This window comes from Gymnogyps californianus, chromosome 11 (assembly GCF_018139145.2).
Source record: "Gymnogyps californianus isolate 813 chromosome 11, ASM1813914v2, whole genome shotgun sequence".
NCBI classification, from domain to species: Eukaryota; Metazoa; Chordata; class Aves; order Accipitriformes; family Cathartidae; genus Gymnogyps; species Gymnogyps californianus.
Window position 1 is genome coordinate 5,966,586 of NC_059481.1, and position 16,311 is coordinate 5,982,896.

Genomic DNA, 16,311 nt, shown 5'->3' on the forward strand with positions numbered 1-16,311 from the left:
CTAGGCGACGTCTCCTAGTCACACACTAGATGATTACTTCTCTGAGGCACACTGAAAAACCAAAATGCTAGTGATTCATGTTTTAGTTTAGAAATCGAATTGAACTCCAGACACTATTAATACTTAGGATGAATGTATGCCAGAGGAGTTACTTTCCTGTTCTTGGGTACACACGTATCTGAATTGCTGGTTTACCATTTGTTCATGATGCATGTTCCTCACTGAATCTCTGTGTCACTTGAGTATGTATACCTCTCTGACTTACCTAGTTAGCATGCCAAACAGAAGGAAAGAAGATGCAATAGCCTGGACTGAGTCATGAGGGAAAGCCTACGGCACCTTTGAAGTTGCTGGCTCATGTTGTTACCTGTGTCAGCTAGATGAGAGTAACCAAGGATCTTGCTTCCTTCTGAGCATCTCAACAGAGCATAGATGATTCCATGTTGTTTTCTGTTCACAGTGGACAGCCAGTGCAATGGGATTCCACCGTGGTGACTCAAACTTTATGGGTTTTGGCAATTGGTAGTGACTTTAATTAGGCTGTATATGTGCCCTGAGACAGCTTTCTTTATTATTAGCTTTTGTGCATAGTTAAAGGAGTTTCTTTCTGACTGAGTCCTGTAACTATAGTCTTAGCTAATATTTTGCTTTGTTACTCCCTTGTCTTGATTTGGATCCCAAGTTACCCAGGCATCTGGTTCTTTGTGGAGGCAAGCTCCTTGTGCCCATAGGCTTAGAGTGAAATGATCCACTGAGACTGTGAGATAAAAGGATGAGGACGATGGTGTTATTTACACTGATGATGAGGAAAATCTTTGAAAAGAAATTTGAGTTCAAACTAGTGTTATGGTTGGACATGCATGAAAGTGGCAGAGGAGGGATACTGAACAGCAGACAGAAATTCATTTGCAAATATAGAGTTGAGAAGTAGCTGAAGACAAATCCAGTGATAAAACAGTATCAGGCTATAAGAGGAGACTTTTGGAAGTCACATGCAAGATGCAGCCAGCTGGTGGGAGAGAGAGGTAGATGTTTTACTAGCCATGAAAAGTATTCAGGTCGGGTTCTGTCAGGTTCTAATGTAACGTGTGAAGCACTTCGAGATTCTGCATGGGAAGTAACTGTAGACCATAACGCCTGTCATGTCTTTGTCAGTTAAAATGATTGCTAAAATATATCCTTTAAACAAGGTTACATCAGCTTTCATGTAACGTAGACTTTGTATGAAACTGATGAAGATAAACTGGAAACAGTTTGATGAATCTAATTTATTCCTGTATGTTGATGAAGTAATTTGTGTTGTTTAGCATTTTCTTTAGCAGATGCAATACTTAGTCTTTGCCCTGAAGAGTTAACAAAGACAGGACCTGATCGGTGAGAAGGCAACAATCTAAGATCACACAGCAAACCATAGCACTGCAAGGCATACAGTCCAGGTGTCCAGTTTCTAACCTGGATGTCCTATTCATAAGCATACTACCTCTCTGTACCCAGACTGAACTAGGAAATGCCACCTGCCTTACCTATTATAATGCTTGATTTTTAAAATACACATGTAACAAAGTATTAGAGATCTGGCTAACACACAAGATCATTCCAGAGATAAGTCTAGCTCTTTAAAAGGGATTATTTCAAGTAAATGAAATTCTGAGTGGAGAATAACATTTGTGCAGGAATGTGCATGTAGTGTAGGAATGAGATTGCACAGAATAGAACTGATCCGAGGGCTTAGGTTGTTAGGTGGAGCACCTAACAAGATGTCTGGTTCTCTGGTATTGTATTAGATAAAAGCTGGCATTGGTATTCTGGTATTCAATCTATTTTTCAAAAACATACATGGGAATTACAGTTCTGTAAGATTTAGAGTAAATCATTATGGATGTTAATGAAAAACATTGCATTCCCCCTGCCCCCCGCAAAAAAAAAAAACACAAACCCAAAACAAGTTAAACACTTTCAGTGTTTAGAGTTTTACTAAGGCAGTCTAGGTGTGCTTTTAGGAGTCCTTCCTCCTTTCTTCTATAGCCATAGATAAAATAACTTGCCAAGTTGTTATCGTGGGAACCCAACTAGCATAACTTTTAAGTTATATTTAACTTTCTCTGTAACCTGTGATTACTCTTAAGTGCTAATAACAAATCTACGTGTATTTGTATCATGGCAGTTCCCAAATTAGACCAAATAATCAAGGTGCAGAAATAACACCCAGAGGTCTGCCTGATCCATATGTTAATCAGAATGGAATTTATATTATCCTCTTGCAACATAACACATTCGGGGAAGCAACGCTACATAGAGGCTCAGCCACACCTAAACCAGAAAGTCCTTTGTCCTGATTCCCTTTTTTTTTTTAATTGAACAAAAAAGTTTAAGTAGGCAATACATATTGACAGAATTGTAGCCTTCATAACTCCAGTGTTAATGCATCTTTGATTCTTTGTAGACAGCATCCTGAAAGAGTGTGAGCAAGATCTGTGTAGATGAAGGAGTCAAACAATCAGGGACGGAAGTGAGAGAAAAATCTATTGAGAGCCGGAGTGACCCCATATGCACTGATGTTATTGCAAAGATCAAGTTTGGGTCAGAGGGGAACTTAAATTGAACATTCAAGTTAAGCACATCCAGCCTCCAGTAGTATAACATAAGAAGAAGATAATGACAAGAAAAATCGAAGGTATTGGTGAGGTGGAAGACAATGGTATATTGAATTGAAAGAGGGTCAAAAAAAAAGATAAAATTAGTATCAAACAATATTAAGCAGTAACAAAACAATGGGAAAGTTGGCAATGGTAATGTCACTGAGTCTGAGAGGATGGAATAAATGGACCTACAGCATGTCCATAGAGTATAGGATGAACTACAGTCACAGTGAGCTGTCAGAAGGGAAGAATGAGAAGTTAGCACAGTTACATTTGTTTTTCCATCCACAGGACTCTGGGGAGCTCCAGTCAAAAAAAGGACACTCTCTTTGATTTCTGTGGTCAGCATGCAGGAAGCTGGAGATCACAATAGGTAATTGCAGCTGAAGTAGTTGCCAGTTATTTGAAATAGCACCTTCTATGCAGATATTTTAAGGGAGTGTGGGGGCTAAGCCACGTGAAGACAAATTGAAAACCTTTCTTGGCACTGCCTTACTTGCAGGCTAGTTGCAGCGTGTTTCTTCCAGTAAATCATCTGTGAGGCAGGCACAGAGAGACGCTGGGCTTGTGGTAAGTGCAGTCCTTGTCGCAGCCTTTTATCCAGCCTAATGCTGACAGTAGTCACTTTAATGTAGTGCTCAGGAGCAGTGGTCGTGGACCAGAACCCCTTGTGATAGGTGCTGTACAAACCCTCCAAGCTCTGGGTAAATCTTCAGAAATAACTCATCTGACTTACAAGCTTATGTCTCATTTTAAAAAGGGATTCAGGCACCTGGCTGCTGTTCTCCCATTGAACTAATTTCCTTTCCCTGTTTGGCAGATAACAGAAGTCTTTCCTATTTGCACAGTCTGACTGCTGCCTTCTTCAACTCACGGGTTTTGCAGAGGATTTTTTCTTAAAGGTACGAAGAATATATCATATTTCCATGGGCAGGATCACCAGGCTTTGGTATTAGGGGGTGGTTGGTTGTTCTGCCAAAAGTGTTACTGTGTTTTCTGCTCTTCATACTAGATTCCCCAGCTGGTACAAGTGCCTTTGATGTCAGTTGACCTACATAAGCGGAGAGCAATTGAGGGGATTCATAATATGTTTGAATATAATGTAAATATCTTCATGACTCTGAATATGGTTGCTCTTTTTTTTCTTATTGTCAGTCTTTTTTCTTTTGAAATCACTTCAACAGTCCCTGAAGCTTGTGTAACGTCGGAGAGACTGCTATTTTAAAACTGAGGTGAATATGTGATTCTGAAATTGAGTAATTGGTGATTAAGTTGGATATTAGAGACAACATTTCTGAAGCTGTTGGAATTGCTGGAAAATCTTTTTATGCTGCAGTTAACGTGGCTATAATGATAATAGTTCACTTGATACCAAAGCTTTTGCAAACTGTTCATATGAAGATCTAGTTAACCAAAATTAATGGTGGTATATGAGCTACTTAAAATTTTAAGAAGTATTGAGTTACTAAAAAGAGAACAATTTTCTAAGGAATGGGAATAGCAGTCTCATTGGAACAGGCTGCAGTAGAGGACTGAAGGCTAAATGGACCTTCAGTTAAGAGAATGAATGTGTTCATCTCTGAACTAACTCATTAATATGTAACTCAGCAGATTTTATACAAGAATGCAACATACATGTTGCATGTTGGCAATACATTACATATGTGAAAACACTTTTTTCAGCTGAGGTTGTTGTGGTTATGCTTTTCTGCTTTTGCTTTAAGAATGTTTGACAAGAGATGGGGGTAAAAAAAACTATCCCTGAGGGGTTGTACATCCATTAGTGGGCAAATTGGCTGTCTGGCTTCTGTTCAATTGCTTTTCCCTATTTAAAGCCCGTAATGAATACTGCAGTACCGAATGGCTGTTACTTCTAGGACTGTAAGTATTTTTGATCTGTGAATCACCTTTCTAAGTCGCCAGTGATTTCTTTTTTTAAGAAACCTGAAAAGCAAGGGAAAATTATCTGTTTAACTGTTAGTGACAGACACTCGTTGAAGTGGGATACCCAGGAATTAATTTTTAAAGACAGGTTCATTAATACACAGAGAAAAAACCCCAGTGGTCTTGCCAAAAAGAAAGCTAACGTGTCAAACTAATGCAGTACTGGCACTGATGTTGTTCTTCTCTGACAAAACGCTGTTCCGTGATATGCCTTTTCCTATGGCTGTCCCCTTCATGTCACTTTTGTTTATTCAGAAAAGGGCTATTAACATTATTCTCACCTTCTGCAATGACGAGTTCACCCATCCACTCTGTTGCCTCCATATTTGAAGTCTAGTATTTCCTAGTATTTTCTCCCTTTTTGTATCTCTGATCTTGTTTCATCCCAGCAATTACTTTCTCTCTCAGCCTATGTTCCTGTGTCTCTTTTGTGCTTGCCTGCTTTTGCCACCGTTTTTATGCACCTGGCCAAGCCTAAAACTTTTTTACCCTCTTTGTCTGCTAGAAGACATCTCTGTCTATGCCTACAAAAACCCCTTATAGCAGAGGCAAATATCTCTTTGCAGAATCAAAACCACTCGATGACAATGTACTCTTGAAAGGACTACCTAAAGGTATTCACCTAAAGGGGATTAAAAAAAACACACTTAAATTACAGGAATAACTGCATGTATTGGGAATGGGGAGCACTTGCTTTTTTCTGAAGTATTTGAGATTGATTACCAGTAAATTTGCCACGCTGTTGTGGTGAAACAGTAATCTGAAGTGATCCAACTGAAGCTCTTTTGCAAATACTTTTTAACTATATCTTGCTTTTGTAACCAGTGTAACATCTGGACTTTAATAATTTATTTTTCACTAGTCAGACTGGCAGAAGTGTTTATTCCCCCCCTTTCTGGGTGTGGTATGCCTGTTCAGGTTATCTGAGCGTGGTTCAGTGAGCCGCAGAGCAGAGCTGGTGCCTTGGTCTGCTAGAGTTTATTATTTGTGGCAGATGTCATTTAGACTTCCCACAGCTGAGATACACACTGAACTCTGAGCACTGATTATTAAATACTGTTGGTGCGAAGCAGGCTTGGCTATAGCTGCCAGCTGTAGGGAACTCCGTTTGCCATGTATGAGCCCAGAGCAGGAGGGTGCAGTTCTGACTCGGTGGCAGCAAGTGCCCAGCTTGATGGGGCATGGGGTTAGGGGTCCGGGCCGCTGCAGTGCAGCGTGGCCTGTCCCCTGTGTGCCTGGGAATGAGGTGCTGTGCCCCGCCCGAGAGCCCGAGCACCGTCGCAGCCGCGCTGCTTTGGGGAACCCAAAGCACAGGCTGCAACGACAACCTGCTGTCCCAGTAACGCAGGGGAGAGGGCAGGGGCTTGGGGGTAGGGTTACGGGGGCCGCCTTCCCCGGGGGCACCGGGCAGCGCCGCGGGGGCCGTTTTCCTCACATCTGAAAGGCGGGCAGCCACCAAGCAGCTTCCTCGGCGCCCCGTGGAGAGCGGGGCTGGGGGGCGAGGGCTGAGCCCCGACCCCTGCACCCCAGGGCGCTGCTCCCGGCGCCTCCTCCGCAAGCTCAGGAGCGCCCTGGGCGGCCCCCGGGGAAGGGGACAGGGCCCTGCAGGGCACGGACGCGGAGGGGGAGGCTGCTTCTGCCCTACCCTTGCCCACCCCGTCCCTCTCCCCTTCCTGCTGCGGGAGGCGGGCGCGGCCGGGTGAGTCAGCGCCGCGCCGGGGGGGCGCCGGGGCGGGGAGGGCCCGCCCGGGCCTACAAAACCCCGCCCGGGCCGCCGCTGGCCCCAGCCGTCGCTAGAGCCGTCGCCAGAGCCGCCCTGCCAGCCCCGGCCAGGTGAGCCTTCGCCGGGCGCCCCGGTCCCGCCAGCGCGGCACGGAGCGGGGGGAGGCGGCAGCCCCGCGGGGCCGGGCCGGGCCGGGCCGGGGGTGCGGGCAAGGTGTTGGGCCGCGGTAGCCGCTACCCAGGCGGGAGCGGGGCGGGCGCTGCGCGGCCGCGGAGCAGGGCGGTGGCTGGGTGCGGCCACCGCCCTCCTGCGCCCCGCGCTTTTCTCCTCTTCCTTCGGTATTACCCGCCCGTTACTTTCCTGTGCTCGGCTTCACGTTGAAACGGCGGCCTCCAAGGGCGAGGCTGCCCCCGGAGAGCTTCGTGCGCCCCGCACCACCACTGGGTGTGGCAGCAGCGCTCAGAAAAGAGGAACCGGTCCCAAGCTCCGTCAAACTTCCCCAGATACTCCTTTCTTCTCCTCGTTAAGGTACACAAAGGCTCAGCGGGATTAACGATGAATCCTTTTCTGTAAAGAGTTTTTCAGCCCGGAGCCTTGCAGAGACGCGGACTGTGCCCGCCCGCCAGCCAGCCTGGCCGGCCGTTGAAGGCGGTGTTCGTTGAGCTGTAGCGAGGCTGGAGTTACTCTTGCAGGCGCGGCGGAGCCCTGCGGCCGCCCCAGCCGCCGCGCCGGGCTCGGCCTGGGGCAGCGGCCCCTGCCCTTCTCCCCCAGGGTGTGGCCGCGGCTGCTGGCGCCGCTGCAGATGCAGCCGCTGGCGTGGGCAGAAGAGAAGCCCTTGTACAGGGAGTGTTCCGGGTAGCCAGTGCTTACCCGAGGTTTGCCTTTGCTTTCAGCCGCGGCGTGCTAGGGAGCCCTGTGCGGTTCCTTGCTCGCAGAGCCGGGCTTGGGCACAGCTCTCCCACCCTGCCCCGGCCATGAGCAGAATTGCTGAGATCTTGCTGCTGCCTTTTGGATTGTGAGTCAGCTTGGACACCACTTCCTCCTCCTCGGGTGAGGAGGGGAGGGGAGGGCAAAGGAATGTTGCCATGTGTTTTAACTGGAAGAAAAGTGAAATGATTTCAGGATAGTCACGCAGAAGTGAGTTGTGTTCTTATACATGGCAGCTTTAATTATGTTTAATGTTAGTTGTTCTTATGTTCATATTGAAATGCTGTATCTGCACAGAGATGTGCAGACCCCGGCATATAGGTCAAGAGTGAAAGAATCTTTTGGAACCTCTGTGCCCTTGAGTGATCCATCCCTATGTGTGCCTTCTGTTGGTGGAGCTAGTTGTGATAAGCAGCCCTAGTGAGTATAGTTTCCATTAGCTAATGTATGGAATGGTTTGCCTTGGGGAAAGAAAAAAAAAAAAAAGATGTCTTCCTGTGAAATCTCAGAAGTGAGAATAACTTGAATTTGAAGAAATAAAAGTCCTTAGTTTTGTATGTGTGTAGTATCTTCCTGGAATGGAACATCTTCCGGGTTATTAGCAGTGTCTGTGGAAGAGGACGGTTGAAGTATGTTTGTGGTAGCATGGTTTAATGGGTTTTGAAATCCGTTTCTTTAAAGCTATTTTTTTCTCCAAGCAGTGGCTTTAAATGATCTGCTAAACCTTATCGGGTGATTTGGGGAGATACAGGCTGGCTCGTTTGTACTTTTAGTTAGCGCTGTATATAAATGAATGACTCTGAGTCCTTATTTCATTTACAGCAGATATTGCAGATCTTCCTCGCTCTCCCTCATCTCCCCTGTTGCCAGGCCTTGTCCTAGTTTTTGGAGACCTGACACAAATGTGCTCCAAGTGAAAGAGTTTCCATTCTCTCATTCTGGGGATGCCTTTCCTTGGCTCAGATGTCTGGGAACACCCTTTGCTCAATCTCTGTCTACAAGAGTATAATAAGTGCTTCTTAAAATGCTAACTCTGCTTATTGAGCAATGTAGTTGTTTGTGCATACCTGACACTTTTTTCCATGGATCACATGGGTTTTTTCTGTTGTAATGTGTGTGAGCTTCCCCTGGGAATCGAGATGTGGGGCTGCTTTTAAACACACTCTTCTGTCACCAAACAGTTATGGCGATAAGGTACTGAATGTAGACCAGGCCCAATATAACAACAGATTTGCAAACCAGTGATTACTGTGGGGGTCGAGGTCAAAACAGATACTATCTCTTTTAGTAGAATAACGTTATGATTCAGGATTATGTAATGTGGATTTAGGAGGAAAACCGGTTGTAGAAACTTGCCTTAAGGTATTGAAGTATTAGTTTACAGCTGGAAGGTAGAAGTTGATTCTTTTCCAGTGTAAGGAAGAACAAGTTAGTGCAAGTATTTTCTATTTACATGTTCAAACCTACCCAGAACTTGTCAGAACTACATCACATAAAATCAGTCTATCAGAGAACAGCGAGAGTCTGTTCTCAAATATGAGTGCCTTACAAAGCAGGGTGTGACAAGAGATGCATTTGTTCTCTGAGTAAAGATCTTTCTCTGCAAAGATTCTTGCAAAAACTCCCTTTTTTTTTTTTGTTTTGCTAGCTTGCTGCTGATGGGCGGTCAGTTGCTATAGCACTGTTGTGTGCTGATGATATGAACCTCCCAGTTCCAGCTCTACATGAGGGTGTGTTAGTTCTGTTCCTGGACTCTGTTCAAGTTTTTTGTTCCAACAAGCCTGATTCAATGTGGTTTTTAATTGATGTAGAAACAGGAGTCTTGCAAAAAGCTGTTCAGTGATTGTTTTGTGAAAGATTATACTGCAGTTGCTTTGCTTCAGCTTTCACTGGTGTTTTTTAGTTCTTTGTGACAAGCAAGACTAAAGGACTTCAGTTGCTCATCTTTGGTATTGGTTGTAATACTGTCAGAGTACAAAGGTCTCATTGTTAGGCACTTAATTTTATTAAGAGTAAACATTAAGAATTTCATAACTCAGTAATATATAATCGCCCTCTAACCAGCACGTTTAATAGTGCCAATAGCATGTAATGGCTTATTACAACTTCTGCAGCCTATATTTAAAGAGCTGGGTTGGATTTTTGCTCTGAAAGAGATTTATTCTCAAATAAGTTGATGCATGACTGTGATTTTCATTCTCTGTCTTATTTTTTCCTCCCCTGGGATCTTAATTTTTCCTTGAAGTAAAGTTGCTTTTGTTACTTACACCTAGGTTGTTTCAGAAGATGAAAGGTTTTCTTTGTGTATTCTAAGTGAGGAAAGGTGTGATTACAGCAGTTACGCTACAAAAGCCATGTAATTGTGTTTCTGCGTTTTCTTCTCATAACACTTGCTGTATCTGCTAAAAGTAAGGATTTCTCTGCTTTTCTCTTGATGTACAGGATGTACAGGAGCTAAAACAAAAAATAAACACTTGTTCTAGAGTTTTAACCAGATCTCTATTATTAACAAACTATTTCAAACTTATTGCTGATTCTATAAGCTCTTGGTTTCAGATTGATCATTGAGTGGAGAGGAGTTTGGTTTGTCTGGGAAATTTGCCTAAGCGACTAGTACTGCTTGCCTGAGAGAGCCCCAATACCATCAGAAGAGTGACTGATGGGGGATAAAAAAAGAATCTGAAAACCAGTTGAAAGGAGGCAGCCAGGACTGGCTGCACCATAGCTGGGAGTTGGCTCGGAGGGTGTGGTATCTGGGAGCTGGATTGGGGGAATTGATGACAGCGTGGAAGTGAAGGGAGTGGCACCCAGTGAGGCTGAAAATAGTGCAGTTTTGGTTGCAGGCTCAGTTATCAGTTAGTGGAATGTCACTAGTCTTGGGGCGTTGCTGTCCTTTCTCTCTTACCTTTCATCAAGCCGACTCTTTTCCCTGTTTGATAATGCTCTCTACAGCTTGATTGTAGAGTTCCTGAGAAACAAGCTTAAATTTCAACAGGCAAAATAATGTTTGCTGCAGGTGCCAACCTGGATGACAAGAAGGTAATGTGAGTGGCAATGTCTGTCCTTTCAGTAGAGAAATTTGAGAGCAGAGTTTTGGGAATGCATCAAGCCTCTTAAATATTGCCTCTGGCTTATTACCTTTGGAAAAAATTTCCTCATTAGTTGAGAGACCCTTCCAGTAAAACAGCTCTGGCAAACTTCCCTGACCAGAAACCAGAGTTGGAAAAAGGCAGGGCATTGTAACATAAGCATATAACATCAATATTCATTTCTGCAATGTGTATAATCTGTCTCAGGGTTGGGTTTTCCCCTGTTTTTCTTTGTATATGTTAGCAAGATGTCATGCAGGTTCTGGCGATGGAGCAATGATACTGGTTATCTTGCCTCAATATCTCTTACTTTTGGGGCTATAATTTTAAGAGTCCTTGTTACCTAGTATCTGACAATCATGTTCCTAACTGGTGTTTGTAGCTTGTCCTGTGATTCTTATTACTGGGCAGCCACTACAAAACCATATGGTATTAGAGGCATTTGTGGCCTGTGTCCAGGATTAAAGATTGAACAGCATTATGATTTTATAAAATGTCTGCATGAATATAGATAGTTTCAATGTATTCCATGAGTGCTTGAGGAATTGAGCGTCTGATGTAAATGCTACTACTTGTTGCTGCTTTTTGGCTTTGAGCTGGACCAGGCTATAATGTTTCTGCACAATTTTCCTGGTACTGAGTTGTAGGCTTAGTTGATTCTGTTTCGAAGGTAGAGATTCTCCAGTTCCTAAGTTTAAGTATTTAAAATGCAGAAGAAATTTTTTTTTAAGGAGTAAAGATAAATTTTTGTTGTACAGTAGAATGAAGACCTCTCATTGTTGCATTATTAATGGTGGTGTGGCTTGGAAACTCTTAAATCTGCTTTCTTGCTTGGGATTAGCAGATTCGTTGGACTATGTCACTTCCAGTGCTGCAGTGTTTCAGGACTATATAACATGCTGATGTAATTGTAAATATATTTAAGTCTACTTGTTTTTTTTTTTTTTCCTCTTCCTCCAGCAGTCTGTCAAGATGTCTACTGTCCATGAAATTTTAAGCAAGCTCAGCCTTGAAGGAGATGTAAGTATTATTATCTAAACAAGAAAAGTTTGTTTTACTTAAATGCCACATCTTGTATCTTTTACAGGACTCTGTACCAACAATTGTACTGAGCTGTACAGTTTACGAGATTCCACACATCTCTTCTACTTAAACTTACATTGACTAAAAACCTAGCCAGCAGTGATCAGTTATCAGCCACAAAGCGGCTGTAAACCATAGGACAATTACATGAGGTGACTAGATTTAATGACAGTTCTTCTAACTGGCTAGCAGCATGAGCAATATTCACATGCTGGCCCATATGAAAGAGATCACAGGAGAAACTGAATGGCTAGTTTGTATCTGTGGTCCCTCTTTCTTGCAAAGGAACAAGTGAGTTAAGGATGATAAGAGAAGACAGAAATGTGTTTGGCTTTGCTGATGCCTTCCAAGTTTTATTTTTATTTTTTTTCAATTAAAAATGGAGAACACTACTTAATGGGAATTAAAATATTGGGGGTCTTACTCCTGTAATGGTTGTCACCAAAACCAAACTACCTTCTTGAAAAAACTTATTTTCTAAAACTTCTTTTCTCATTTTCTGTTTTGAAAAGCATAAACAATCTTGGTTTTGATTGTGTATTTTCCACCACATCTGCACTTGCTTGATAGTTTTATTGAAATACCGGAAAGCCGCACTCTCTTTGTTTGATTCTTACGTTGCAACATCAGATGGTAGGGTTACCAGTGCAGTGTCAGGATATTATGCCATGAATTTGTGGTTCTTTGATTGTCACTGAAGAGGAAGTGAATCCTATCCATGCATTATTTCATCATGTTGCATATAAACTTGCTATACTCTTAAATTTTATAGCTGGTAACTCCAGATCTGAGCTCGGTACAAGCAAACTTTTTGCCTATTTTTGTTACTTGTTGCGAAATAAGTGATACCATATGATCTTTGTGAAAGAGCTGTTGCAAAGAACTGGCTAGTGCACTGGAGGTAGGTAGCAAAGCTCATTTGTACTGCAAAAGCAGTTAGCTCTTCAGATTTCTTGGCCGTGTTTGTTTCAACGGAGAATTACTTTTGGAATAATATTTGAGCAATCTATTCTCAAGGGCAGAAATGTTTCTTCCATGATGCTTGGGAGTAGTTGCAAAAGTCAAATTTGAATACTGTTCCATGCCACCATTTTAATCAGAAATTCTGCCACGGAGTGTAAGAAATACCAGGCAGCTTGTTTGTTCTGTAGTTCCTAAGTTAGAAGCCAGCATTATTGAGTAGCTAGTTTGCATAAAGGATTTGCCCACTTCCCCTAAGCAATGGTTCGGCACGTTGACTGATGTTAAACACAGTACTTCAACCACCCATTTTTCTCAAAAAAAAGTTTTGAACCTTGAGAACATAGAATGGTTGCAGCTAAACCCAAGTCCTGTATTGTGCAATAAGGAATTTGTGCATTCTGCATCAGTGGTATAGCAATTGATTTGTTTCAAGACAAAGAAACTGACCTGCTTGCTTCAGCCTGGTATTATCTTCTCCTTCCTTTAAGGCAAGGAGGGAGTTGAGCTGAAGTTAACCTATGCTTGCAGTTTCTGCATCTATCCACAAGAGAGTATAGAAAGATTCTGTAACAAAGATCTTGCTGTTATGCTTCATCTTGTGCTCCATCTTTGCACTGAGAATTGGAAGCCTATATTTTAGTCAACACTTTATAGGTCACTTGCTGGATGATGTCAAGTTACTCGGTTTTCAAATGTGACTGGTGATTTTTTTGAGGACAGGGAATACTGAGATATCTTGAAAGGGTCCTGGTCTTTTTAGAAGAAATTAAGCCTCTTCAGCTTTCCTGTTAGCTTCTCCCTCATGTTCTGCTCTTCCCAATAGGATTGAATTAATCAAGCTTGGAGGAAGTAAACCAGTTGGGCGACCTCTGAAGCATGCTAGATATGTGGGGAGGAAAAAAAAAAAATCTTTCTCTGCTTTAGTCTTGCTCAGACTGCTTGTGCAGTTACATGCTAGCTGGACTTTTACTGCCACATCCTGGAAAATTTTGTGTTGAACTAAATGGAAACTCAGTTGGAAAAACTCTCTTGTCTGAAAACATACCGTACCAGTACTGTGGTACAGTAGTGTACCAGAGTAACTTGAGACCATATAGTCTGGAATTTAAATGGCTGTTTTTCATAGGCACAATAATCATCCTGATAAGACCTGTGTCTACTCCACTGAAGTACTCAAGACAGTCAGTCACCTGAGAGAGTAAAGCATAATCTTGGTGGATGCTGTTTTTGAAGACGGTACATTTACTGGTAGGGTAGCCAGCAGAAGGTTTCTGTCTTTCCTGGTTATACATACGTACATGGTGCTTCCTGGGTCTTTTCACCAGTGTCAGGGGATCTGAATCCAACTTGTTGCATGCATTGGGTGGAAGGACAGAGGAAAAGATGGCTCCCAAATTGCAAATATGCTAAGTATTTTCTCAGTGTATGGTATCATCTTACAGTAAAATACTCTGTTCAAATGGCTTGGAAAATACTTAGAGCTGGGTGGAAGGAGAGGTACCCAACTCTGCTAAGCTCGCTAGGTGACTTGCTTCAGATTATCCAGCAGTGCTGGTTAAGTAGATAGAAGTGCCACATGATTGTGTACACTAATGGGCTTTGGTTTAGGAATCTTTCAGGCATGCAGATTTCTCTGAGGCTGCATTGCACATCTCCATTTACTGTTTCTGTTAGCAATTTGATCTGCTAAGAGGGAAAGGCTGTGTTTTGTGGTATGGCTGTGGGCCCAACTGGGGCCACTTTGCTAGACTGAGCTGATGGTAAGAGACAGAAGAAAGAATGGTTCAGTTTATCGGTGCTTTTTTGACTTCCCGTCTCCACAGCATAACACAGACTGTCTCAATAAGGCACAGTGGTTGCTGCCAGAGGAATCTGTTCAGGACAGTGTGACCTCTATAGGATAGAGTCAAATGTAGTCAAAACCCATGGAATTTTTTAGTTAAAATTTGTCCTCCTTTTAACAATTTGCATGTAAAAAGATCCTCCAGGGATATTAAGATAGCTTAGTCCTGTTCGTGAATCCAGCTTTCTGTTGGAGTTAGGGACTGAAACAAAGGTTTCTGGCGATCTTTACCAAGAAAGCTTAGTTGTTCATTCACTTAGGAAACAGCTGTGGCAATTTCGGGTGTTAGTCACTACACCTTTCTGCCAGAGGGTTTAGGTCTCTAAATTGAACTCAGCAGAGTGGGATTTGTGAATATTTCTCAGCTATTTATATGAAAATCTGTGGTTTACTTTAACCTGCCCATGGGAGGTGATACAAGCTAAACTGTTAGCTTACACTGAAGCAACTGAGAAGAGTTGAATCTCTATTCTGGTGACCTCCTGTTTGAAGCTATAATCCTCAAGAGAGGACAATAATAAACAGCTGATAAAATCTGGTAACTTCTAAAATGTTTCAACTGTTTACTAAGTGAACTTACCTGCAAGTCCTCTTATTCTTAGCAGAGGTAATTTGAAATGTCATTTGGTTTTGTTAGCCTCATGCTGCTTAAACCAAGTATCTGCAGGCATAGAGTTTCAAAAGGAGATTGTGAGTAACTTCTGCTTTCTAGAACTATAGGCTTAAAAAGATTTTTTTGGTATTACCTTTAAAGTCCATGAGATAGGGCACAAAACTTGTTCTGACTTACTCATTGTTAATTTTCCATCTCCCTCTACTTATTTTTTAATTGTAGCCTGTAATACAAAGTAAAGTACTGGCTTCAAAACTAAAATACTTCAGACTTAAGCTTTCTTTGAATTAGCTTTCTGTAGTCAATTTCCTTCAGATCCAGCCAGAAAACTCCAGATTTTAGAAGATTGGGGTTTAGTGAGTAAACTTGGAATGTGTTCAGTTTTTGCTGCAATAATATATAGTATCTATTTGTATATATTCTTTGTTATAATAAGCATGGCTGTGAGTGGATTTCTAGACAATACACATCAGGAGAACAGAGTTTGGTGGCTCTTAGCAAAATTCCATTTTCACAGATACCCGATGGCAGTTCTTGTATTTAAAAATTTGGCTAAATACCAGTTAACCAAGAGGCACGTGTTTTATTAACTGCAGCAAGGACAGGATTACATGATTTAACTTTGAGGTTGTTTTTCTTCTTTTTCTTCCAGCATTCTCTCCCACCAAGTGCATATGCCACAGTTAAGGCCTACTCAAATTTTGATGCTGACCGGGATGCTGCAGCCCTGGAAACAGCCATCAAGACCAAAGGTGAGGAACATGGGCTGTGGCTTTGATTCTACTTGTAAGATAGAATGCTGGCGTGCAAAAAAAAAAAAAAAAAAAAAAAAAAAAGGTACTGTGTCTGAAGACCAATGTTTTAATATCCTTACTCTAGGATACCTATTTTAGGAGGTGTTGGATTTCTCAGACCTCACTGATGAAATCTTGACAGAGTTAGATTTTGAACCCTGTAAATGCATGCTTTCAATATGCTTTTGCAGTTTGTAGCCAAGAGTTGTTGAGGTTATCACTGAAAAGGTCCACTTTTTTCTGTTGACTCAGCAGTACTTCAAATTCTACTACTTTTCTGCCACTGAGAATGAAGTGTCAACTTCTGTGGCAGCAATTTGGGACCAAGGTCTGAATCATGGATTTCTACTGGATTATTGGATTGGACATTTCTTCTTTTCAGCTCTCCAGACAGCTGAATAGGGATGGTTTGAACATTTTTCTCCTGGATTTTGAACTCATGTATCTTGTATTAATTTGGGGTCAAAGAAAGTCCTAGAAACAACAGTCTAGTTTCCGAAATGATGTTGCAGTATTTCAGGGGCAGGGCACTGTGAGAGTCCTCTGCTTCTCTGAGCCAGGCTCTCAGGTAGGCTTCCATCTCCTTATATCAGTGCCAGGATCCACCACTTCCACTGACTGGTAGGAGACCATGATGGAGCAGGGAAGAGAAGCAGCTGCATGGAAAAGCCTGGTATACTGAAACAATCAGGA

The 16,311-nt window shown here is 42.5% G+C and overlaps 1 protein-coding gene across 2 annotated transcripts in view; it reads left to right on the forward strand.

The window, feature by feature from the left end:
* Nucleotides 1-6,380: 6,380 nt before the first annotated feature.
* ANXA2 (annexin A2) overlaps nucleotides 6,381-16,311 on the forward strand; it is a 29,507-nt gene continuing 19,576 nt past the window's right edge. The window contains exons 1-3 of one of the 2 annotated variants that reach the window (XM_050903443.1): nucleotides 6,381-6,416; nucleotides 11,283-11,342; nucleotides 15,477-15,576. In XM_050903443.1, the coding sequence (XP_050759400.1) occupies nucleotides 11,295-11,342; nucleotides 15,477-15,576 (148 nt within the window). In that variant the 5' untranslated portion in view covers nucleotides 6,381-6,416; nucleotides 11,283-11,294. Of the gene's footprint in view, nucleotides 6,417-6,757; nucleotides 6,835-11,282; nucleotides 11,343-15,476; nucleotides 15,577-16,311 lie in introns of those variants that run through there. The other variant, XM_050903444.1, reaches the window with a different exon arrangement.